We start from the raw sequence: 25,183 nt of genomic DNA, 5'->3' as shown, positions 1-25,183 counted from the left end.
GTTGAGATAAAAATCTTTTTGTCATTTCTAACCCTAGTAATGTCATTTATCTCCACACGAATTAGCAGAAGTCAGCCAGAGTCCATGGGTTGATGTATGCACAGGTATTGCATACCCTTCAGATCAATAGAGAGGTAATTTCACATAGAATACCACATTATGTCATTTGAGCACTTTAAGTATTGTGTACCATAAGAAGGAAGTTAATTAAGAAATAATTTTGACTACAGTATTAACACTCTCACTGAGACATGTGATTGGAAAATATGCAGATGAAAGAATTTTACGTATGGAATGAATTTATTGTCTTTATCATCTAATATTAGAATAATTTAATTTTGAAAATAATATTTAGACATTTTGTGCAAATTCATGGTCATGGAACTATTGAAGTTGGTGAACTAAATTTATTCTTTTTTTTGGTTTTTTTTTTTGTCTTTTTGTTATGTCTTTGGGCCGCTCCTGTGGCATATGGAGGTTCCCAGGCTAGGGGTCAAATCAGAGCTGTAGCCACTGGCCTACACCAGAGCCACAGCAACGCGGGGTCCGAGCTGCGTCTGCGACCTACACCACAGCTCACGGCAACGCCAGATCGTTAACCCACTGAGCAAGGGCAGGGATCGAACCCACAACCTCATGGTTCCTAGTCAGATTCATTAACCACTGCGCTACGACGGGAACTCCCTAAATTTATTCTTAGTTAATACCATATTTAGCATGAATTAGAAAGCACTTATACTGAGCTAGGCAAAATTGTAACAGTAAACAATTAAAATATTTTTTAATAGTTGTATTTCATAATTTGAAAATATTAAACTTTTCTACTTCAATTGAGTATAGAAGCCATGATCTATTTAAATATCTGAGTCACTAAGTCAGTATCCTAATAATATTCATATGTTGGATTCAGTTACTTCACTCTTAGGAATCATATTTAAGGAATAATGGCTTGTGCCAATGATGTTTGTCAAAGGGTTATTTATTGTTGTGAAAAATATGGGGGGAAAGGACAGCATATCCACTGGAACACTTTAGTAGCAAGAGACCTTCTCCCCCACCCCGTGTAAGTTTCTGTTTTGTTTAACAAAGATTACAGAAAGGTTTAGGAAGTGGCCATACAGAGCAGGAGCAGATGCATCATATCTTCATGCAGCTTTGCTTGGCCCACAGAGTTCCTGCCAGAGATACAAAACGGCTGGTGACACTATCTGAAAAAGGCTGAGGCATGCAGATCCAGGATGCTGAAAACCATCCTATTTGGGGTTTATATTACAGACCTGTCTCGACTTACCATGGGGTTACATCCCAATAAACCTATCATAAGTTGTAAATACTGTCAGCCGAAAATGCATTTAATAAACCTAACCTAACCTACGTCATAGCTGACCTAGCCTGTCTTAAATGTGCTCAGAGCACTTACATTAGCTTACAGCTGGGCAAAATCATCTAACACAAAGCCTCTTTCATAATGAAGTGTCGAATATCTCATGTAAATTATAGAATACTGTTCTAAAGTGAAAAACAAAATGGTTGAGTGGATATAGAATGGTTGTCGGTGTATTGGTTGTTTCCGCTTGTAATCGCAGGGCCGACGGAGCTGCAGCTCACTGCCCTGCGCAGCATCACGAGGTAGGATAGCAGTGTGGATCACTAGTCTGGGAAAAGTTCAAGATTCAAAGTACAGTTTCTGCTGAATGTCATAAGGTCAAAAAATCATAAGTGGAACCACCCTAAGTCGGGGAATAATTTATCATACCATGTATTTACTCCTGTGCTTCATGCTTCTACTGTAGGGCATGTTAACAGATGGGAAGCTTTCTGAATCACTGAGGCTGCCTTTTTACTAAGCAGAATCGGTGCCCAGGTAGCCTGAGCACCCCTTTGTCTCCAAAAGCAGACATGGACTTTTAAGTGTTTGAGAGAGATGGATGGATTTTTAAGGCCTCTCACTAAAACTAACGAGTTATGACTATGGGGATTTCTGAGGAAATGGTGAGAGAATGTTTTGTGTGTGATTTTGGAAGTGGTAACATTTCCAGTAGTGAAACGGTTCGAGACAGAACCTTGAAAGTGACATGTGACAGAATAGAGTGAAGGAAAAGTTCTCCTGAGGAGGCCAGGGGCACTGAGCGGTCAGGGTCTTGGATGGGTTGCGATGCCCATGTGGGTGTGAAGTAACAAGGCTAGTGACAGCAGCCAAGAGGGAAAGGGAGCCTGTGAGTCTGAAGAGATGACAGCCACAAGGGTAGGCTGATACAAGCCTCTAGGGGTTTGCAAGAAGAGGAGGGTCAAGTAATTGCTTCCAGGTGGCACTGGGGAGCAGGGCCCCGAAGTACATCAGGCTGCTGAGAAGTAGCCTTATTTAATAAGACTGCCGAGGAAGTGGTCCAAAGACAGCCGCATTTTAGCACAGGCCAAGAGGAAGAGATGTTCTAGAGAAGAGGTTGAGGATGTAGGGCAGATGGTATCATGGAGCTAGAGTTGTGGGTTAGACGGATTTTAGGGGGAAGAGGTCATTATGGCAGAGGAAGGGACATGTAGGGGTTTATGGAATTTGAGTTGCAGGGATAACAGGCCAGAGGAGAAGCCTAGATTTCTGATGTGACGGAGGTGACGGGAAGGAAGATGGTGTTCATTTTGATGGCCCCTCAGTGAACTTGTACTAGATCAGTGCTTTTTGGACTAAGAAACCCGGAAGTCTATGGATGCATTCTCAGAAGGCAAACTTAAAAAAAAAAAATGAAATTTGGATTGTTATTTTAATGGTAAAAGTTGATTTGGGTGCCTAGAGTTGAGTTTATTTTTATTTGGAATTCTACTAAATAGCCCTATACATTTAAATTATTTGTATTATAACTTTATATAAATCAACACTATGGGACTATGATAATTTGGAAAATTAGCTAGATATTACCTAACATTCCTTCCAATTCAAAGATACAGTAATTCTGTATGCCTTCTTATACCTAGAATACATTAATCCTTAGGTATTGTAATTCTCATTTATTTAAAACTTTAAAAATATTACACATGATACATATTCAGTATAAGATAATTAGAAACTCCTACTAATTTTCTTAAAGAATAAATTACCTACAAAGTTATTACCTAGAAACTTTCACCGTTAACATGGGATGTCTTTCTGGATTCATTTGTGTTTGTTTCTCTATCTATGCACATGTGTATATATCTGTGCATCTCAAAGGAGTAGAAAAAGATGTTTTTAAATTGAATAAAGGTCATGCAAATCTGTTACCTTAGCATGGCTTGTCCTACCATTTCAGTATGATATTCCTGCATCATTCCTCCTAAGAGCTGCATGTGATTCCTTTTATGGATTGTCATAATGAATGTAGCCAATCCCCTATTTGGGACATTTAGATTATTTCTAGTTTTTCACTTTGTTATAACACCCGCTAAATAAATATCCTTCAATAATGTACATTTGTAGTACTATTCTAATTATATATCTCATTACTGAAAAGTCATTCATTTTGTTCATTTCTGGATATAATCTAGAGTCATGTACTTATGATTATCCTTTTTGGATGAATATAGGTTTCTTGGTTAAAGAAACATATGAAAGTAAAATAATCTTTGTTTTTGATAGTCCAGAGTTTTCTAAACTGCTGTCCTTGGATCCTAAAGGTGTCCTTCAGTAGAACTTTCCCTGCTGCTCCTCTTTTATCTTATTTTTTTGTAAGAGATGTTTTTTTTTTTAAGAAAAAGTTTTACTATTAAAAAAAAAAAAGCAAATGATTTAAAACACTGAGCCAGTCCCTGATTAAGATGTGAGGTTAAGTTTCATAGTTAGTGGCAGAAATGGGACCCGAGCCTTTATTTCCTGACTCCTAAAAAGAAATTTGGAATAAGTACATCCTCTAGAAATAAACTCAAAAGAAGTCCTCTAACCTGGTATATGGGTTGCTTACCTTGAACATATTAGCAACATGTTCTTTATTTGTATGTTATCTTTTATTTCCACTTCAACAAATTGGAATTAAAATATTTTAGAAGACACTAATCATCAGCTTAACCAGTAATTAGCATTGATGAATAGAGAGAAAATTTAAGACAGCTGCCAAGTTGACCACTAAAATGAGGTATGATTTGCTAGTATTTGTCATCTGCGGAACTTTATAATTATAATAATAGCAGTGTAGTTACACTCTGATGGAAAGTTGACAGTTAACTTTTTCCACTCATCAAACTTAGGAACAATTCTGAAAGTTTCCAGTTTCTAGTTTCCAGGTAATTTATCATTCAAGTGATTAAAAGCTATTTTGGGCCACAATTATGAACAATAATAAAATTTTACATGTGGATGACATTAACGCACTATTCTTTCTTTTTGAATTTCCAGGGGAAGACAACTATTATTCTAAGGTGTCTTGACAGGTAAGTGTTATGTTAACCTTTAGACTAATTTTTGCTTATTCTTGTTGTGTAGGACAGGTTAGACTCTGAAAAACATGGAGAATAATTTTGAGGCTGAAATAAAACATTTTAATTCTTAGTGAATCTTTAGTATGGCTTTTAATAGATCCTTTAAAAATAAAACCAACAACAAGCAGAAAAAAATCACACAGGATTAATAATTAGATTTCCTTTTTTGGAGGGGAGAAATTAACAGAATTACTCAGCCTATGGTAGTACTTACTGTTTTTTAGGCTATGCTACTCTGGTATTTAAAATTGTTTTTAATCTGCCTAATTCATGATTATTTGAAGATTAATTATAATCTTTAAATTTCTCGTAGGTACATTTTTGAAGTACATTATTGGTCCTCATGCTGTACATATTCCCATGTGTTTTGTATACTTGCTCATCTTCTGTACCATAGAAGCGAGCCATCAGATTAAGGTTTAGGATGACATGTAGGTAGTGCCACAAGTTGATAAGGAAAAGTCCTATTTATTTGCAGCTCTCAGTAGCTACATAATGCCCACGTTTGAGCCATGATTTCGGATAGAGAACCAAATTCAAATCTTTCCTTGATGTCTCCATTAAATTCACAGTCATTAGGTTTCCTGCTCCCCACAGCCAGGCTGGGCATAACCCTGATGTCAGGGCTTCCCACATGACCGAGATGCAGCGAACTTGTGCCCTGACCTGGCCACCATCACTGCCAGCCTGCTGCCTTCCCCCCCGCCCCAGTGGTGTTTCTGGATGCAGCCACTGCTACATGCAGATGCCGTCACTCACCTCTGCAGCTGCTACCGAAATAGATGGTTTTTTGAAGGCTTAATTTTTAGGTACATTTTTAGTCATTTGTATCTCAATGTCGTATGTAAAATGTAACTTCTCTACTACTAAAATAAAGTTTTTAAGAGGAAGCAAAAATAAATCAGGTAAGATGATAGCATAACAGAACAACCCCACCCATGATGGTAATGCTACCTGTCTTTATTGTACAGGGATGAGCCACCGAAACCAACCTTAGCTTTGGAGTACACATATGGAAGGAGAGCGAAAGGACATAACATAGTGAGTGTCTGTTTAGGTGATGCTGCTATGCCCTTAGTTGGAGAAATAATGATGCTGATATTGTTTTACATTTTCCATCTTATCTATAATCAATAAAAATATCTAGCTATACACTTTCTAGTTATGTGCTTTCTTTTTTTTTTTTTTTTCTTTTTTTTGGGGCAGTGCCCATGGCATGCAGAAGTTCCTGGGCCAGGGATTGAACCTGAGCCACAGCAGGGACAATGCCAAGTCCCTAACTACCAGGCCACAGGGGAACTCCCTTAGCCTTGTATTTTTAAACATAAGTGCAACTCAGCACATTTGAAGCCAACCAAACTGTGAAAATATTTTGGTCTTCTCATTTGTTATGTCTTAAAATGCTGGGATAAGACTCCTTTGGAATTATCTTGCACAGTTTTTGGCATTTTTTTTTTAATGAGAGTAAAAGTGTGAGTTGTCTTCTGTCTCCCCCAGAAAATCTGCTAAAAATATGAGCTTGACTTGTGTAATGTTTATGAAAATATTCTGCTCTATTTTGAGAAATTATTAGAAATTATTAATATTTTATAAATACATCTTGAAATTGGTAATGCTATTTGAGACCACAGGCCCTAATTGCTCACAATTCTATTTTCACTTGTTTTAGTGTATCTGCAGAGGAAAGCTAGAAATTGTTCAGGATAGAGGGAGAACTTATAGTATATGTTAGGGGAATGAAAATTCCTAAATAGAATTCTCTTTCCGAGTTCTCACATGAAAAGAAGTCCTTCCTTCTCTGCTCCCTCCCTCCCACAGCATATGGAGTTCCCAGGCCAGGGATCAGATCCAAGCCACAGTTGTGATCTGTGCCACAGCTGTGGCAATGCCAGATCCTCAATCCCCGTGTCAAGGCCAGGGAATGAACCTGCGTCTCAGAGCTCCAGAAATGCCGCCAATCCTGTTGTGCCACAGTGGGAACTCCAGTAAGTCATTTCTTTTTTTTTTTTAATTAATTAATTAATTTTTTTATTTTTTCAATAAGTCATTTCTTAAAGTTAGGTGTGTGGAAGAACAGTCTAGAATAGAAGGTCCCATATCTCCCATAACATAGGCAAATTTTTATATATTGATCCAATCCAAATGTTTAGTTCTTAGACAGTGTATAAAGAGTTAAAATTGCCTGCTGCTGCTTCCTGGATTCACCAATGCAAGTTGTAGGCCAGCAGCTACAGCTCTGATTTGACCCCTAGCTTGGGAACTTCCATATGCCATGGGCATAGCCCTTAGGAGACAACAACAGCAAAAAAATTGGAAAAAAAAAAAAAAAGAGTTCCCATTGTGGCACAGTGGAAATGAATCTGACTAGGAACCATGAGGTTGCGGGTTCGATCCCTGGCTTCTCTCAGTGGGTTAAGGATCCGCTGTTGCCGTTACCTGTGGTGTAGGTTACAGACACAGCTCAGATCTGATGTTGTTGTGGCTGTGGTGTAGGCCTGCAGCTATAGCTCCAATTTGACCCCTAGCCTGGGAACCTTATATGTTGAGGGTGCAACCCTAAAAAGCCAAAAAAAACCACATTTGAGTGAGTATCTGCTACATGTGATATTTACAGATTTGGGGTGCTGTTTAATGTCTTCTATTAAGGTATTACTAGAATTGGGGCATTAATATACACATGTATATTCTTTTTTTTTTTTTTCTCTGCTTTTTAGGGCCGTACTCACGCACATGGAGGTTCCCAGGCTAGGGGTCGAATCGGAGCCATAGCCACTGGCCTACGCTGCAGCCACAGCAACATCAGATCCGAGCTGTGTCTGCGACCTACACCACAGCTCACAGCAACGCTGGATCCTTAACCCACTGAGTGAGACCAGGGATCTAACCCGCTACTTCATGGTTCCTCGTCTGATCTGTTTCCGCTGTGCCACGATGGGAACTCCCACGTGTATATTTTTAATATTTCATCTCCTTTGGAATAGATGATTTGGTGCATTTTGAAGGATGAGATAGAGAATGGAGAAAATTTTGACTGCCAAGAAAGGGTTGATTGAGGACTGTAGTATTCTGTATCCATAATTAATACTGGCCAGTGCTAATGAAGTATAAGAAGTAGTTAAAATTCAAAAAAATTGGAGTTCCTATTGTGGCGCAGCAGAAACGAATCCGACTAGGAACCATGAGGTTGCAGGTTTGATCCCTGGCCTCACTCAGTGGGTTAAGGAGCCAGTGTTGCCGTGAGCTGTGGCGTAGGTTGCAGACGCAGCTCAAATCCTGTGTTGCTGTGGCTGTGGTGTAGGCCAGCAGCTGTAGCTCTGATTGGGCCCCTAGCCTGGGAACCTCCATATGCTGCGGGTGTGGCCCTGAAAAGACAAAAAAAAAAAAAAAAAAAAAGCCAAAAAATCAAAAATTTTAAAGTGAAAAAAAACACTTTCTTTTCAGCCAAAAGATATTGCTCACTTTTGGGAACTAGGTGGAGGGACATCTTTACTGGACTTAATCAGCATACCAATCACAAGTGACACCTTACGGTAAGTGGACTAACTCCAGGAACTGTTGCTAGTAAGTATACAGGAGAGGCCACGGGATGAATATGAGCAGGCTTTTGTGAATCAGAATTTGCAGGGACACTTTTATGTTGCTGAAGGGCTTAAGTTCACTTCTTTTCTGTGTGCTTAAACCGTAACACCCTCAGATTTTGAGAAAAACCAAGGTTCTGGCCAGTGCTGAAGTGAGATAGTTGGCATTCCAACTAATACCATATATTTCTCAAACCTGCAAACAAACAAACAAACAAAAATATGTCAGATGACACTTGGGCAGTGAATTCACTTGGCAAAAATCAATTTGAAAACAGTTCTTTCTAATACCCATCCAAGTGTGAGCTCATTGAGCCCTGAGTTTTTCCTTCAGCTGGATGTTACAAGTCACCTTTGAATTTACTGCTAATTCGTACCACTGAAACCTCATCCAAGGGAAGTCTATGAGTTAGAGGAGAAAGGAAGTCTGTTGCTGACCTTAAAGAAATAGAACCTGGGGGAAAACCTCAAACTCCTTGGTGGTGCTTTCCTGACAATGACTCCCACATGTTGGCCAAATCAGATGTGGAAAATTGTGACATTTCTCACAGTGTTCCTGGGAACCCATCTTAGCCAAGGAAAACAAAATTTTGAAATCTAAAATATCTTACTTTTGTCAGAGTTTAGCACAAATCATTGCTGCTCCCTGGACCAAATACAAAAGGCTTGACAATTCTTTGTTACATTTCAGCCATTAAGATCCAAATAAGTATGGCATTATTTCTTGTTACCAGGATAATTGTTTTTCCATAACTAGCCAGTAACATTGGCTGTATTTGTCCAGTGATTTTTTTTCTTTTAAAGAAATATAATTTACTATCTTATCACCAAAGTAATGTATGCCATATAGAAAACTTAGAAAATCCTAAAAAGTACCTAGAAAGTAAAAGCATCCTCAACAATGTGAAAGATAACCACTCTCCACATATTGAGGTATTTTTCAGTGTTTTCAGTGTTTGTAAATTCACCTTTGAACAGATGTGAGATATTTTATATCCACATTGAGATCTTTTTCACTTAGAACCACCATTTTCCTCTGATATTATTTTTCAGAATCTTGGAATTTTACAGTTATATAGTTTATTTGTCCTAACGGAGAAAAAGAATCAAAGCTGCCTGGGAATTAGGGCAGATCATGGTGGTTGGCTGAGGAGAGATGGCGAGGGTGGGGAGGAGCTGAAGGAAGCAGAGCCTGGCCGGAGGCTGACAGGAGTGAGAAAAGGCTGGGAGCAGCTCTTTCCTGGCTGGGCGCTGGCTTCAGTTCTGGCCCTGACGTGTCACATCACCTTGCTGTGTTACCTCACTTCTCTTCTCTAGACCTCGCTGGCTTGTAGAAATTCCGGTTTCTACTGGAAGCCAAGTCTTTCTACAGCTTCTGTGTAATGCCTCGGTTTGTGGGCTCTTGGTCTTCTTGCCCTGCAACCCCAGGCAGCTAGAGGCTGCTTTCAGAGAAAAGAAGGTCAGGGTTGTGATCAACAGAGGGAAGGGCCACCAGAGGCTTGGGTCCAGAGTAGTTTGCTGAGTGGTTGAAGAATTCCTGGAAAACATTTCACTCCTAATATAGTTGCAAATCTGAGTGTTTTGTGACTGGATTTAATTTGACACATAATTTTCTTGTGTTGGACAAAGCCCAGCAACTTCCAAAAATGATACCAAATGCTACCAGCAGTGCTTATCTTCAAAATGACTGTTCATAGAATAATTATAAGTGCATTGAACATCTCCAGAGACTTGAGATAATTTGTAATAGAGCATTTCCTGTGGTCTGCTTCCCTGGTTTTTGTGGCTGTTGTTGTTTGTTTGTTTGTTTGGCTTTTTAGGGCTGAATCTGTGGTATATGGAAGTTCTCAGGCAAGGGGTCGAATCGGAGCTGCAGGTGCCAGCCAGAGCCACAGCAACACCAGATCCGAGCCACGTCTTCAACCTACACCACAGCTCATGACAACGCCAGATCCTCAACCCATTGACCAGGGATTGAACTAGCATCCTTATGGGTAGTAGTCAGGTTTATAACCTGCTGAGCCGCAATGGGAAGTCCCCACTTCCCTGCTTTAAGAGGATGGCTGTGTTAAAAAAAAAAAAAAAAAAAAAAAAAGTTTTTTACCTGCCATTTGCCATGAAGGTAAAAGTAACATGAATATTTCCAGTACACTGGACGCATACATTTTAATCCTAAAAAAAAGTTGAATAATCCCTTTCACCTTTGCTTAAAACAAATTTATTTTTATTTGGAAAAAAAGATGATAAATTTTACGTTATATTTATTTTGCCATAGTGGAAAAAAAGTTGGGACTTCCCTGGTGGCATTGGGGATTAAGGATCCGGCATTGTCATTGCTGTGATGTGAGTTTGATCCCTGGCCTGGGAACTTCTGCATGCTGTGTGGACAAAGCCGAAAAAAAAAGTTAAACCATAGGCCTCTTTAAAAAAAAAAAAAAAAAAAAAAAAAAAAGGCATTAACAATACTAAAACCCTGAAAATAAAATTTGTTTCCTTACTATTAAAAACTGTATATGTTATGTTGTTAAAATTAAGCAAACCTGTTTATGAGCTTATTAAAATGACATATGATTGGCTAGACAATTTAATAGCACAGTAATTTTATAGAAAATCTTGATAATGCCTAAAAAGACTACTTTCTGAATTTAGACATATTATAGAATTTAGCTACTGATTTGCTTTACACAAAATAGCTGATTTGGTCAAAATAAGAAAAATAACTTGACTATATTATAAAATAACATATATTGTAACTCTATTAGCAGAATGTTTACCTGTTGATCAAGGATATATTGGCCCATAATTATGGCCCTACATACATATTATGTCATCTTCTGAAATACCCCTAGATTTATGTTCGTTCATTTTTATTATGGTAAAAGATCATAACAGAAAATTCACCACTTTAGCCATTTTTAAATGTACAGCTTAGTGGCCGTAAGTATATTTACATTGTTATACAGCCATCACCACCATCCATCTCCAGACTATTTCATCTTCTCAAACTGAACTCTCTGTAACCATTACTCAATAACACCCTAATTCCCACTCCTCCAACCCCTGGCAACCACCATTCTAGTTTCTGTCTCTATGGTTTGACTACTCTCTGTACCTCATGCAAATGAAATACAGTACTTGTCCTTTGAGTCTAGCTTATTTCACTTAAAGTGATGTCTTCAAGATTCATTCATGTTGTAGCATGTATCAGATACCCTTCCTTTATAAAGCTGAATAAAATTTTTTTTACATTCCATTTTATAACACAAGTGTAAGAGAAATATATTTGTGTTCATTTTTTGGTCTGGTTTTTCAAACTTGTCAGGAAGACCTCACCATTTCTGTTCTATTTTTTTCTTTTTTAAAACTTTATCAGAGTATAGAGTTCCTTTACAATGTTGTATTAGTTTCAAGTGTACAGCAATGTGACTCAGTTATAAATATACATATATTCATTCTTTTTTCCCATATAGGTTATTAGAGAGCATTGAGTAGATTTCTCTATGTTATACAGTAGATCCTTGTTATCTTTTTTCATTTTTAAAAATTTTGTTGAAGTATAGTTGATTTACAGTGTTGTGCCAATTTCTGCTGTACAGCGGAGTGACCCAGTCATACATACATATACATTCTCTTTCTTACATTATCTTCCATCATGATCTATCCCAAGACACTGGATATAGTTCCCTGTGCTATACACATTGCTTCCTCATTTAAAATGTAATAGTTTGCATCTATTAACTCCAAACTCTCAGTCTATCCCACTTCCTCTCTCTCTCTCCCCCTTGGCAACCACAAGTCTGTTCTCTATGTCTATGAGTCTGTTTCTGATGTGTAGATAGGTTCATTTGTGCTGTATTTTAGATTTCACATAATAAGCAGTATCATAGGGTATTTGTTTTTCTGGAACTTACTTGACTACGAGAATCTCTAGTTGTATCCATGTTGCAAATGGCATTATTTCATTCTTTTTTATGACTGAGTAGTATTGCATTGTGTATATGTACCACATCTTCTTAATCTATTCATCTGTCAGTGAAAGTTTAGGTTTCCATGTCTTGGCTATTGTAAATAGTGTTGCTATGAACATGAGGGGTGCATGTATCTTTTTGAATTGTAGTTTTGTCCAGATATATGCCCAGGAGTGGGACTGCTGGAGTATATGGTAGTTCTATATTTAGTTTTCTGAGGAGTCTCCATAGTAGTTGTACCAATTCATATTTCCATCAGCAGGGTAGGAGGGTTCCCTTTCCTCCACACCCTCTCCAGCATTTGTTACTTGTAGACTTACTAGTGATGGCCATTCCGATCAGTGTGAGGTGGTACCCCATTATAGTTTCGATTTGCATTTCTCTAATAATTAGTGATGTTGAGCATTTTTTCATGTGCCTACTAGCCATCTGTATGTCTTCTGTGGAGAAGTGTTTAAGTCTTCTACCCATTTTTCAGTTGGGTTGTTGGAGTTTTTTGTTGTTGAGTTGTATATGAGTCAATAGTAAATTTCAAATATTAAACCTTTGACAGTGCATCGTTTGCAACTATTTTATCCCATTATGTATGTTGTCTTTTTTTTTTTTTTCTGGTTTCCTTTGCTGTGCAAAAGTTTCTAAGTTTGATTAGATCCCGTTAGTTTATTTTCGTTTTTATTTCTTTTTTTTTTTTTGCTATTTCTTTGGGCCGCTCCCACGGCATATGGAGGTTCCCAGGCTAGGGGTCCAGTCAGAGCTGTAGCCACCGGCCTACGCCAGAGCCACAGCAACGCGGGATCTGAGCCGAGTCTGCAACCTACACCACAGCTCACGGCAACGCCGGATCATTAACCCACTGAGCAAGGGCAGGGATCGAACCGGCAACCTCATGGTTCCTAGTCGGATTCGTTAACCACTGTGCCATGACGGGAACTCCCTTTTTCTTTTTTTGATGAATGATTTCATTTTGTTTTATGCTTATGTCCTCTTTTTGGTTTTTGTGAATATATTGTTTGGTTTTGATTTATGATTGTTAACCCCTTCCTATATCTGCTTGCTTTAGCCTGATAGTCATATAGGCTCAAACACATTCTAAAAAAAAAAAAAAGACTTGATTTTCTTACTCTCCTACATTTTATGATTTTGATGTCCTTTTTTATATCTTCATGCTTATCCTTTTGCTCTTCCTTGTGTTTATCATCACTTTTACAAATAGTTTTTTGTTCTTTTTAATCTGTATAGAGGCTTATTTAAGTGATTACTTTCCAATTGTGATTTCATCCATCCTATGTCTCCTTACTTCTTTTCTGTTTAGAGGAGATCTTTCAATATTTCTTTTAGAGTGGGTTTAATATTGTTGTGTTCTTTTAGTTTTTGTTTGAGAAATTCTTTATTTCTCTTTCTTTTTGAAATGATAATCTTGCTGGGGAGAGTATTCTAGTTTGCAAATTTTTCCAGTTTTGAATATGTCTTGCCACTCTCTTTTGGCCTGTAGAATTTCTGTAGTGAAATCAACTGATAGTCTTTTGTGGGGGGTTCCATTGTAATTAACTCTCTGTTTTTCTTTTGCTGCCTTTAGAATCCTCTCCTTTAACTTTTGCCATTTTTATTATAATTTGACTTGGTGTAGGTCTATTTGGGTTCAACTTGTTTGGAGCCCTCTGTGCTTCCTGTATATGGATATCTCTTTCTTTCTTTAGATTTGTAAAGTTTTCAGCCATAAATTCTTCAAATATATTTTCAATCCTCTTTTTTTTTCTCTCCTGGAATCCCTATTGTGTGTAGATTAGCCTGCTCTATGTTATCCCATAGATTTCTTATATTGCTTTCATTTTTTTTAAATTTGGTTTTCTGTCTGCTGTCCTAATAGGATGTTTTCCATTTTTCTATCTTCCAAGTCACTTATTTGTCCCTCTGCATTGTTGTCTTCTGTTCAATGCTTATAGCTCAGCTTTTGTCTCTTCAAATGAATGTTCTAATTTTTCTTTGCTCTGTCTTATAATTTCTAGTTCATTTTCAAAATAATTTGCATTACTGTTGATATCTGTTCTTAATTTCTTCAGTATTTTTATTGTCTCTCTTTTTGAATTCAGTGTCTGTTGGACCACAGCAGTCTGTTTCATTGTTTGTTCCTTCAGGGGAATTCTCCTATTCTTTCCACTGGAAATGGCTCCTGTGCTTCTTCATTTTGCTTATATTTTCCTTATTCTGTGAGTCTATGGAAAACAATTATCTATTATAGTCTTGGAGGGCTATTTATATGCAGGAGTGTCTCTGGGTAGCTTATGTGAGCTTACTATTTGTTTTTTGGGTTTTTTTGGGGGGGTATTTTTGGCATAAGGACTGCTTTTGGTTGGATGCTTCCTGTCTCTTTCCTCAGTGTGTGCAGGTGAATGACCCATGATAGGGGTGTGCAGGTGAATGACGCATGATAGGAGTGTGCAGGTGAATGACCCATGATGGGGGGGGTGCAGGTGAATGACCCTTGATGGGGGTGTGCAGGTGAATGACCCATGCATGCTTCCATGGAGGTAGGGGCAATGGGCAGCACCTGTAGAAAATGCCTGGTTGCCAGTTCCTTGGCAGTGGTGAGGGCCCACAGGAATGTGGAGGCAGCAGGCCCTGGTTGTAGAGCCCTGGGCAGTGGAGGTGACCTTATGGGAGGTGGGACGGCACCCAGAGCCTTTGGCAGCAGCAACAGCAGTTCATGTGCATTTCCAGGGGGGGTGAGGGCAACAGATAGCACCTGGTTACAGGGCCCTCCGCAGCAGTGACCCTTGAGGTGACAGGCCACAAGCAATGCCTGTTCACAGGACCCTTATTGATGGTGGGCTGGACGTACCTCAGGAGTCCAAGACGGCTGCTTGTACCCCCACCCATAACCCTCGCAAGAGGTGCCCTGCTGCCTGAGAAAGCAGGTCCTACAGCCATCCCCCCCACATGCAGAGAAAGCAGGTCCTACAGCCATCCCCCCCTACTCCTCCTCTTGCCCTCCCCAACACTGGTACCTTGCTACCCCTGTGGGCCCAGGCCTCCTTTCGTGCTCCCTCAGGCTGTTTCCACACAGCCAACCCTAGTCCTTTCTCCAGAACTGAATTTTGCAGCCCAAGTCTCTCAGGCTGTGGAGTCCTGGGCGGTGGTGTTGATGGTCTGTGTGGCTCTCTCTCTGCTTTGCCCTCCTCTGACTGGCTGCTGTGCTTTTTTTCTGAGAAGCTTTGAGGCTTCTTCTCTGCCCTGGCTGATCTCCTCATCAGTTAGGTGGTCCCCCAGGGTGCTGATTCCTTTCCTTTTCACAGCTCCCTCTCAGGAGAGCTGGTCCTGTCATAATTCTTTTTTTTTTTTTTTCTTTATTCTCTCTCTTTTTTTTTCTCTTTTTTTCTTTTCATTCTACTCAGTTATGTGGAGGGGTTCTTGCCTCTTTTGAAGGTCTGAGTTCTTCTGCCAGCGTTCAGTAGATGTTCTGTGTGAATCATTCTACGTGTTGATGGTTCTTTTTTTCTTCTTGATGTATTTGTTGAAGATGGTGAGCACCACGTCTTATTCCTCTGCCATCTTAATCATACTTCCTGAATAATATTTCATCAAATGTACAAACCATGTTTCATTTATCCATCAGTCCTTTGATGGACATGGGTCATTTCTACCGTTTGGCTATTGTGAATAATGCTGCTCTGAGAATTTGGTGTACAAATATCTATTTGAGTCCCTGATTTCAAAACACCCAGAGGTGGAATTTATTGAATCCTTTAATTTTTTGAGGAACCACTATACTGTTTTCCACAGTGTTTGCTGTGCTATTTTACATTCCCACCAACAATGCACAGGGGTTCCAGTTTCTCTGTATCCTTAACAATGGTTGTTATTTTCAGGCGGGGGTTGGGGGGTGGGTTGTTTGTTTTTATTTTTGTTCCCTTTTTATCAAAGCTATCCTAGTGAGTGTGAAGTGGTATCTCATTGTGGTTTTGATTTGCATTTCTCTAATGATTAGTGATACTGGGCATCTTTTCATATGTTTACTGGCAGTATATCTTTAGAGAAATGTCTATTTGAGTCCTTTGCCCATTGTTAAATTGGGTTGTTGTTGTTGCTGAGTTAAATAGTTTTATGTGTAATATACATGAACATGAGCATACGTGGTGACGGTGGTGGTACGTGTCTTGGTCAGGAATGTGCTTTCAGAGAGACAGCAAAGTATAGTAGAAAGGTGACTTTGAATCTAAATACCAGCTCTACAATTTATTAGTTACAGGAATCTGTACCTCAAACTTCTGATCCATAAAATGGCCATTATAACATCTTCTAGGAGGTGTTGATGAATAAGCTAGATCATCCCCTAGCAAGGTCCCTCAGTAAATCTGTTTCCTTCTTTCACCTGATTGTTGAATTGTCACTGATGCTGTGATTATTTTTGCTTCCCTTCTCTGGAGCACATAGCAAAATTGGATATAAACTTTTTGCTTGCAGATTATTTGAACTGGATTATTATTAGTTTGAATAAAATCTTCAGTTGTCACACTTAAATACTATTAGAGAAAAGCACTGGAATAAATAAGGCTGTAATTTGGGCACTTCTTTCTTAGAAAATTGCTATTTTTTTCCTTATAGTGTTACTCTTAGAAAACAAATTTCAGTAAATGGTAATTATTTTTGAGTCTTTTTTTGAAAGATATTTTTACTTCTTTAGGACATTTTCTGTCGTTCTTGTTTTGGATCTTTCAAAACCTAATGACCTTTGGCCCACCATGGAGAATCTGTTGCAAGCCACAAAACGTCATGTAGATAAAGTGATAATGAAGCTGGGGAAGAAAAATTCTAAAGCAGCTTCTGAAATGAGACAGAAGATATGGAGTAATATGCAGAAGGACCATCCAGTGAGTGGCTGTTGGGGTTATTCCTGGATTTCTTAGCTCCATACATAGTTAAAGTTAACATCACAAACACATTCTTTAGATTTGTATGCATGAGTTGAAATTCATTTGATGTAGATGAACCTGTTCACTGGAAAATTATAGCAATTTAATAAAACCTCAGGAGCAAAACAAGGAAAAAGATTTTGTATGTCTTCTTATTAGACATCTTCTGTGATTGTTATGGCACATTACACCAATCAAAAGGAACAGAGTTTTAAAGTAGTAGTTTGATACTGATTTTATAATCTCTGTAAAATGAAGCTAAAAAGCCAGATTGTACAAATGTTACCTGGCAAAGACTAGATGAAGCTACAATTTTAAGCAAGGAGCAGGGTTTTAACAGCCTTCACCTTCACTCTATACTTTAGATTCATTCAGTGGCTGTCACATAATCAATATCTTTTTATCATCTGATAATTAATAAAATTATAAAGTTGCAATGTGATAACACACACCCTTTATATACAGCCATGAATTTTGTCTTTGAGAAAACTAAGAGCAGTATTTTATAGTAGCCAGAGTGTATATGAATGTATTTTACAAAGGTAATATCAGAACATAACTGAAAGTTTACAGATCCCACGTATGCAGTATAAATGTTACTGTAACAGACAGTTAATACAAAATAATAAAAAACAAAAACAGGAAGATGACATTTTCTTATGTTACATAAGAAAATTAAAGGGCAGAACATGAAAATGTGATTATATATCACAGTAACTTAGGAACTTATTTCTAGTTTTATGCTTGAGAAATGTAGCTTAGTAAGTGGAAGTTAAACATTGGAAGAACCTCTATGTCAAGCAAACAGTGTCAACATTATGAGAAGATTTAAAATGAGATAAGTAGAATTTGCTGAATACATAGTAATAAATAATTATAACCAATGAAATATATTTGTTATCAGGATCGTGAATTAATTGATCCATTCCCAATTCCTCTGGTCATAATTGGAAGTAAATACGATATTTTCCAGGTAAGCTCTTCCCCTTCTAGTTGAGTTTGTGTACGTGCATGCCTGGGCTTTATAGGAGAGGAACAAATGCAATAACGAAATGACAAAATTGACTTGGGGAGGGAGAGGTCAGGGGTCACACATCTTAAAGATTTTGGAAAAGAGGATATAGTTGGGAAAGAGTAAATACTGTGAAATGGGGATAAGGTAGAAGATTTAGAAACCAAATCCAATCCAGTTACCAAGGGACAGGACTTAACGTCCCAACTTTTAAATTGAAGAAAGTAGAAAATTGGTTTCTTCTTATCTTGACTTGTCAGAGAATCCTCAGGGTATTCCATGTTATAAAATGTGTGCTAATATCTAAATTCTATTGAGCTAAGTGTTTAAACAAGGAAAGATCTGAAAGCTGTAGCTCTAGAAGGCTGCAGCTCTGTTCAGCTTTCTGCAAATAGCAAGGTAATAGAATCCTACCCTTCAAGGTACATTCCAAAAAAGTAAATAAATAAGAAAGAATCTATTTCTGTACTTAACAATTTCTGCTTTCTTGCTACAGATATTTAGTTCCCTCAACTTGTTTTTTCTTTGTAATAACATATTTCTTCAGGACTTTGACTCTGAGAAGAGAAAGGTAATATGCAAGACACTTCGTTTTGTTGCACATTATTACGGAGCATCGTTAATGGTTTGTACACTTCCTATCCTTTGGGTTTGCATGGACAGTAGCAATTTTTTTTTTTTTTTTTGTCTTTTTGCCATTTCTTGGGCCACTCCCGTGGCACATGGAGATTCCCAGGCTAGGGGTTGAATGGGAACTGTAGCCCCTGGCCTAGGCCAGAGCCACAGCAATGCTGGATCCGAGCTGCGTCTGTGACCTATACCATGGTTCATGGCAACGCCGGATCCTTAACCCACTGAGCAAGGCCAGGGATTGAAACCACAACCTCATGGTTCCTAGTTGGATTCGTTAACCACTGAGCCTCGATGGGAACTCCACAGTAACAGATTTGATAGGTGCACAGTTACAAATGCTAATGCTTTTACGAATGCATGTCATCCCCTTCTTTCCTTTCCCATTGCCCCCAAACTCTCTTATTACAGAGTGTTTATCATGCATTTATAGAACACCCTCTGCTAGGTGTTGCCTAGGTGTTCAAGCAAAAATTCTAAATTTCTGATAGCCATAAATACCAATCATCCTTAGAAAGAGATAAATTGGTTATGTATTTATCCATTTTTACAGTTTCCCCCTAAGAGAATCTGTTTTCTTTTGAAAGAGGAAAAAAACCTTTAACAACATGTTGGGTTTTTTTTCTTTCTTTCTGTCTTTCTTTGGCTGCGCCACGGCATATGGAGTTCCCAGACCAGGGATCAGATCTGAGCCACAGTTGAGACCTGCACCACAGCTGTGGCAACTCCAGATCCCAAACCTATGCTGCCTAGCCGGGGATCGAACATGCGTCCCAGTGCTCCAGCTATGCCCCTGATCCTGTTGCATCACAGTGGAAACTCCAACAGTGTGTTCTTTTTTAAACTTAAAAAAGGGCTGCTTGTTGTAGAGGTTAAAAATAGGAACTTCGGAGTCATGCTGCCTAGGTTCGTATCTCAGGGCAACAGTGTACTAGATAATGTGGTCTCAGACAAATCGCAGAATCTCACTGAAGCTTCCGTCTCCTCCAGGGTAAAATGGACAAAAATAGTACCTTGTTGTGAGGATTCATAGATGGGAGTACCTGTGAAATCCTTAGCTCAGAGCCCGACACAAAGTATTGCTCAGTAAAGGCTGGGTCATATCACTGCTATTATCATTATCTTCTCCAGCAGGACCAGATATTGCTGAATATTCTTTAATGTAATAAAATATAAAAACAGTTTTATTTTAAAAAAAGATTTTTTTCCCCATTTGATTGGCCTCTTTTCCCCTCTAAATCAAAGTGTTCAGAGGAACCTGGAGACAACATAGCCTAGCCCCCAGCCTTCATGGCTAGTATATTCTGACTAAAAGTAATACATAGGATTTGTATTTAAAATTTTTATGTTTCTCAAAATATTCCAAATACATTTTATCATGTATTTTTCTTTAAAAAAAAAAAGCAATCCTCTCTTATGTTTGTGTGGTATCTGCTTACATATTAACAAAGCACTCTGGAAATATTCTTTCCTGTTTTGAAAAGATACAGGAAATTTAAAGTAAATTACTCATTCAGGGCACAGAAGTAAAGACCATGGATCTTGTAGTTTCTCATTTTTGTCACTAGATGAGGCCCTACATTTACTTCGGGTTAATTAGCCGGGGGAAACTCCTGCCTTTCATTAGGAACAGATCCTACTTGATGATCAGCCAAGGCCCAGGCAGCTTTTATAGGGACAGATTTCAGTGAAGTCAGGTCAGTGCAGGCCACAGCAGGCTGTGTTAACCATAGCTCAAAAGACTCAGGAACTGGGGAAATGATTTGAGAATTCTTCCTCTCAGCTTTCAGTGAGCCAGAGGGATCAGTGCTTGGGGTTAGAGGAGTACTTCTGGACCACCAAGGGAATCAGAAAAGCCTTTCCAGCTTCCCAGGCCAGAAGAGAGCAGCCAAAGTTACCAAAGCCCCATCTTTCACGTCCACTCTTACCCTACAGCCCATTCAAGGGAGCGAGTTGGGTACTGCATTACAAGATTCAGTGACACTCAGGAGTTCCCGTTGTGGCTCAGTGGTTAATAAATCCAACTAGGAACCATGAGGTTGCGGGTTCGATCCCTGGCCTCGCTCAGTGGGTTAAGGATCTGGCGTTGCTGTGAGCTGTGATGTAGGTCGCAGATGTGGCTCAGATCTGGCATTGCTGTGGCTCTGGTGTAGGCTGGCAGCTGCAGCTCCGATTCGACCCCTAGCCTGGGAACCTTCATGTGCCATGGGAAGCAGCCCTAGAAATGGCAAAAAGTCCAAAAAAAAAAAAAAAAAAGATTCAGTGACACTCAGCAGGGTTTTTTTTAAAACATAGTTTACCTTCAATAGTATGGGCAATCTAATCAAGTTAATAAAAGCAAAAAGAGATAAATATTGATAAGTTGGACCAGATTAAATGGAGAACCACCAGGATGGTAGGGGACATAAAATTATGATCTAAGAGGAACAGTATACAATTAGATTGTACCATCTAGAATGTGGTAACACTAAATACTTGAACTGTTCCATGGAAAAGGGATTAAATGTATTCTTTGCTCTTTTAGAGTCAAGAACAAGGAATCAAGAGAGTTTGGTTCAAATTAAGAAAGAAACTTCAAAACTAACATTTTCTGAAAATGGTATAAGTTGGAGTTCCTGTTGTGGCTCAGAAGGCTAAGGACCTGACATTGTCTCTGTGAGGCTGCGGGTTCGATCCCTAGCCTCGCTTGGTTGATTAAAAATACAGCATTGCCATGAGCTGCAGCATAGGATTCAGATGCAGCTCAGATCCAGTGTTGCTGTGGCTGTGGTGAAGGCCTCAGCTGCAGCTCGGATTATACCCCTAGCCCAGGAACTTCCATATGCCACAAATAAAAAGGAGAAAAAAAAAATGGAATAAGTTGTTTCTAAAAATAACTTCCAGGAGGCACTGAGTTCACAAGTAGAAGCTCTATAGCTATTTGTGGAGGATATTTTCAAGGCAACTGATGCAACAGATAGGGAAGGGGAGTTGAGTTAAAAGCTTCTTGGGAGTTCCCATCATGGCGCAGCAGAAACGAATCCCACTAGCATCCATGAGGATATGGGTTCGATCCCTGGCCTCACTCAGAGGATCAGCAGTCTGACATTGCTGTGAGCTGTGGTATGGTTCGCATATGCAGCTCAGATCCTGCATTGCTGTGGCTGTGGCCAGAAGCTGTAGTTCTGATTCGACTCCTGGCCTGGGAATTTCCATATGCTGCAAGGGTGGCCCTATAGTCCCATGAAATAACATTTGTGGTGAGGTTTTCTTCACCATATAGGGAACATAATAGATAATATAAAAAGAAGAGAAAGAAGTGTTTTTAAAATTCGATTGAAGTTTTCATATTAAAAAATTGTCTCAATAGAAGCGTAAAATTGCTTTAATTTTAAAAAATATAAATGTATCAAATCATAGATTCACACAAGTGTTCTCCTTGGAATACTTTCCCTGGGAGCCTGTTCTTAATCCATAATGAATCTTATCCTGAAAGCTGGTCTCTCTTTGCCTTATAATTACATTTCATTTTGGTTCAAGATTGTTTTTCCGGCTTTGGTACCTCTGAGTCACTCTGATTTGGCTGGGTGACATTTGATATTTCCAAAAAATCCAAATTAGTCTTCAAAGATTTGTAGAGTAACCATATATCCTAACTTTCACCTGATTTTTCTCAGCTTAATTATTAATAGTACCCACCCCTGCCCTGTCTCATTCTCTAAGATGTTCCAGTTATGATCACCCTAGTTACAGACCACCCCTGAGAATATTCAGTAGCTAATTTTTCAGGCTCCAAAAGCAATGCAGAAGAGAAGTTAAAAAAAATCATTTTAGTGAGTGTGAGTATTGTTGGATGGGCCTTCAACTCCCACATTAACTGCTTTGAAGACAGTAATATGCCCTGGGAGGGGAAAGTTATTTATGATGCCCACTTCCTGTTTTGTAACCAACCAGTTTGCACCCTGGCAATGAGGATAATCCATTCGATATCATGCATTCCTGTAGTTTGAAGAGTGGATTAAAACAACTGCTTTTGAGCTTGCTTTCTTTTCCTTTGCTTACTCAAACACAAGTATTTGTTAGGCAAATAAATAGTAATTCTCCCTGTAATATGTACTCACTCAAAACCATATTTATTTTACCTGCTATTTGAAAAGCAGAGCATGTAATTGATTCCCCTGATTTTTTTTATCTTTTTAGTTTACCAGTAAATCAGAAGCTCTATTACTAAAAATACGTGGAGTTATTAACCAGTTGGCATTTGGCATTGACAAAAGGTAGTTAAAATATTTTTTCATTTTATCATTTTTGGTATTATCTCATTCAGTTATCGTCTTTACCAGTCTTTTGTTTCTTGACCCCAGAAGTGCCTCGGATAACTGTTCTTTAAAGAGATAATTTCATATTATCTCCTGCTGCTTATTTTGTTTAACTATATCTCGGGTTTTACAAGTAAAATGTTATAAAAATACTTGAGACTAGAATAAAATAGTGATGTTATACTTGTTTCCCTGATTTCTTCTTTTCCCTCATTTTAGTAGCTTTCCCTCTTTTATGACTTGTTTATATTGATTAGAAATTGAATCGATAATTTTAGTATGTATTTTTCTTAACCTTCCTACTTTTCTTGCCTTTAAGATAATTTGGGTCTGTCACTTCTTTGTCCTATAAAACCTTTATTAATGCTGTGTTTTAATTTTGGGGAAACAGCTGTGCTCACCACTATACATCCAAGGCACAATATTTTAATTTTTTAAATCACTTGCCTTAACTTTCACTCTTTCATTTTGGGTGATGCTCTCACCAGTGGCTAGATATAAAACTCTGCTCTTGTATTTACAGTAGGCAGGCTATTCGATTGATAAACTAAATTAGATTCTTTTTTCTTCTTATCCGTGTAGTAAATCAATATGTGTGGATCAGAATAAACCACTGTTTATCACAGCAGGATTGGATTCTTTAAGTCAAATAGGTTGGTAAACTTATTAAGATTGTTCAATCTTTTTTTAATTGCTTATTGATTTTATCCTACTCCCTGTTCACTTCATCTCCAACTTTACCACTGTTTCTGGTTTCATTATCATTGCTGTTATTTCTTACATATTTATTCGTATACACAGAATTGATGCATAATGCATTACATTGAAATATTTGCAAAAGAAGGGATGTTGCCTCATGAAAGGCTGATTTCTCTGATCTCTAGTCCACTAAAAAATTCGCGTGTATTTTCTTTTCCTCACTGATTTCCAGGTACTTTTAAACTTAAGCTCCTTGAGTTTAGAAGGAAACCAGAAACAGAGTGGTCAGGAAATTAAAAGCTATACATTATGGCAGTGATGAAACACCTGAGAGATGCAAGTGATGGAATAAATCAAAAAGACCACAGTTGTACTTTATAATTAGATACGCCTTAATTTCTCATTATGAAAACAACTTGCCTCATCTAATGGGATGTATTTCCTAAACTTTAGATGCCACAGGCAAAAGGTATTTTAAGAGTTTAAATAGTCAAGCTCCTTGTCTTCTCAAGAACTGTTTTCATTGTGGAGATTTTTAGACCTAGCAGCTCTTTATTCTCAAGTTGCATAATTTGGTTTTAAAATTGTAATGGACAATAGCTTTCTTTTTTATCTCTCATCCCTCATTACTCTTTCAAGCTAAAGTTGACTTGACTTCAAATGTAGAGATCTTTCTGCTTTTTAGGGCCACACCCATGGCATATGGAAGTTCCCAGTTAGGGGTCAAATCAGAGATACAGCTGCAGGCCTACACCACAGCTGCAGCAATGCAGGATCCAAGCCACATCTACAGCTCACAGCAAAGCCGGGTCACTGACCCACTGAGCAAGGCCAGGGATAAAACCCGCATCCTCATGGATACTAGTCAGACTCATTTCTGCTGTACCACAATGGGAACTCCCAAATGTAGAGATCTTTGACAAGAGGTTATAAATTGAATTGGAATGAGAAGGATAGATGTGGTAATGAGTGATCATAGACTGATTTTTATATTTATTATTAGTATCAGCTTAATTTTATTAGCAGTGAGAATCACTATGTACTGATAGATAACACTGATAGAAATCTTTTGCCGAGTTCCCCTCATGGCTCAGTGGGTAATGAATCTGACTAGGACCCATGAGGTTGTGGGTTCCATCCCTGGCCTCATTCAGTGGGTTAAGGATGAGGTGTTGCTGTGAGCTGTGGTGTATGTTACAGAGGCAGCTCAGATCCCGCGTTGCTGTGGCTGTGGTGTAGCCCGGCAGCTACAGCTCTGATTGGACCCCTTGCCTGGGAACCTCCATATGCTGCAGGGTGTGGCCTTAGAAAAGACAAAAAAAAAAAAATCTGAGAGAAAATATTTTAAAACTATGTATTTGAAAATAGGTAAAAACTACATAAATGACTAGTATCTAGACTACATAAAGGAATTAATAGTAAAAAAAAAAAATCCAACTAGAAGATATGCAAAAGACATGAGTAGACATTTCACTTAAGAGGATATTCAAATAGCAATAACATGAAATGATGCTTAGTATCATTAATTGTTAAGGTGTTGCAAATTGAAACTGCAGTGAAAGACCACCACATACTTACCAGACCGGCTAAAATAAAATAGAATGACAACACCAAATGCTGGTGAGGGGATGCAGAGAAACAG

General features: G+C 38.5%; 1 protein-coding gene across 10 annotated transcripts in view; it reads left to right on the top strand.

Annotated features, from left to right (window-relative positions):
• The window catches only part of DYNC2LI1 (dynein cytoplasmic 2 light intermediate chain 1), a 47,233-nt gene that overhangs the window by 15,385 nt on the left and 6,665 nt on the right, over positions 1-25,183 (top strand). For 6 of the 10 annotated variants that reach the window (XR_014839384.1, XR_014839381.1, XR_014839382.1 and 3 more), the window contains 8 exon segments: positions 4,364-4,398; positions 5,418-5,487; positions 7,888-7,976; positions 16,674-16,860; positions 17,807-17,875; positions 18,462-18,539; positions 22,724-22,800; positions 23,425-23,495. Coding sequence is in view for 5 of the 10 variants with exons in the window: in NM_001244749.2 (NP_001231678.1) it covers positions 4,364-4,398; positions 5,418-5,487; positions 7,888-7,976; positions 16,674-16,860; positions 17,807-17,875; positions 18,462-18,539; positions 22,724-22,800; positions 23,425-23,495 (676 nt within the window). In the remaining 5 variants the exon portion in view is untranslated. 10 annotated transcript variants of the gene reach the window in all.

This window comes from Sus scrofa, chromosome 3 (genome assembly GCF_054392235.1).
Source record: "Sus scrofa isolate SSC_HxYL_T2T_F1_AM1 chromosome 3, Sscrofa_HxYL_maternal_Yorkshire_Landrace_v2.0, whole genome shotgun sequence".
Taxonomy (NCBI): Eukaryota; Metazoa; Chordata; class Mammalia; order Artiodactyla; family Suidae; genus Sus; species Sus scrofa.
This window is presented reverse-complemented; position numbering and strand designations above follow the sequence as displayed.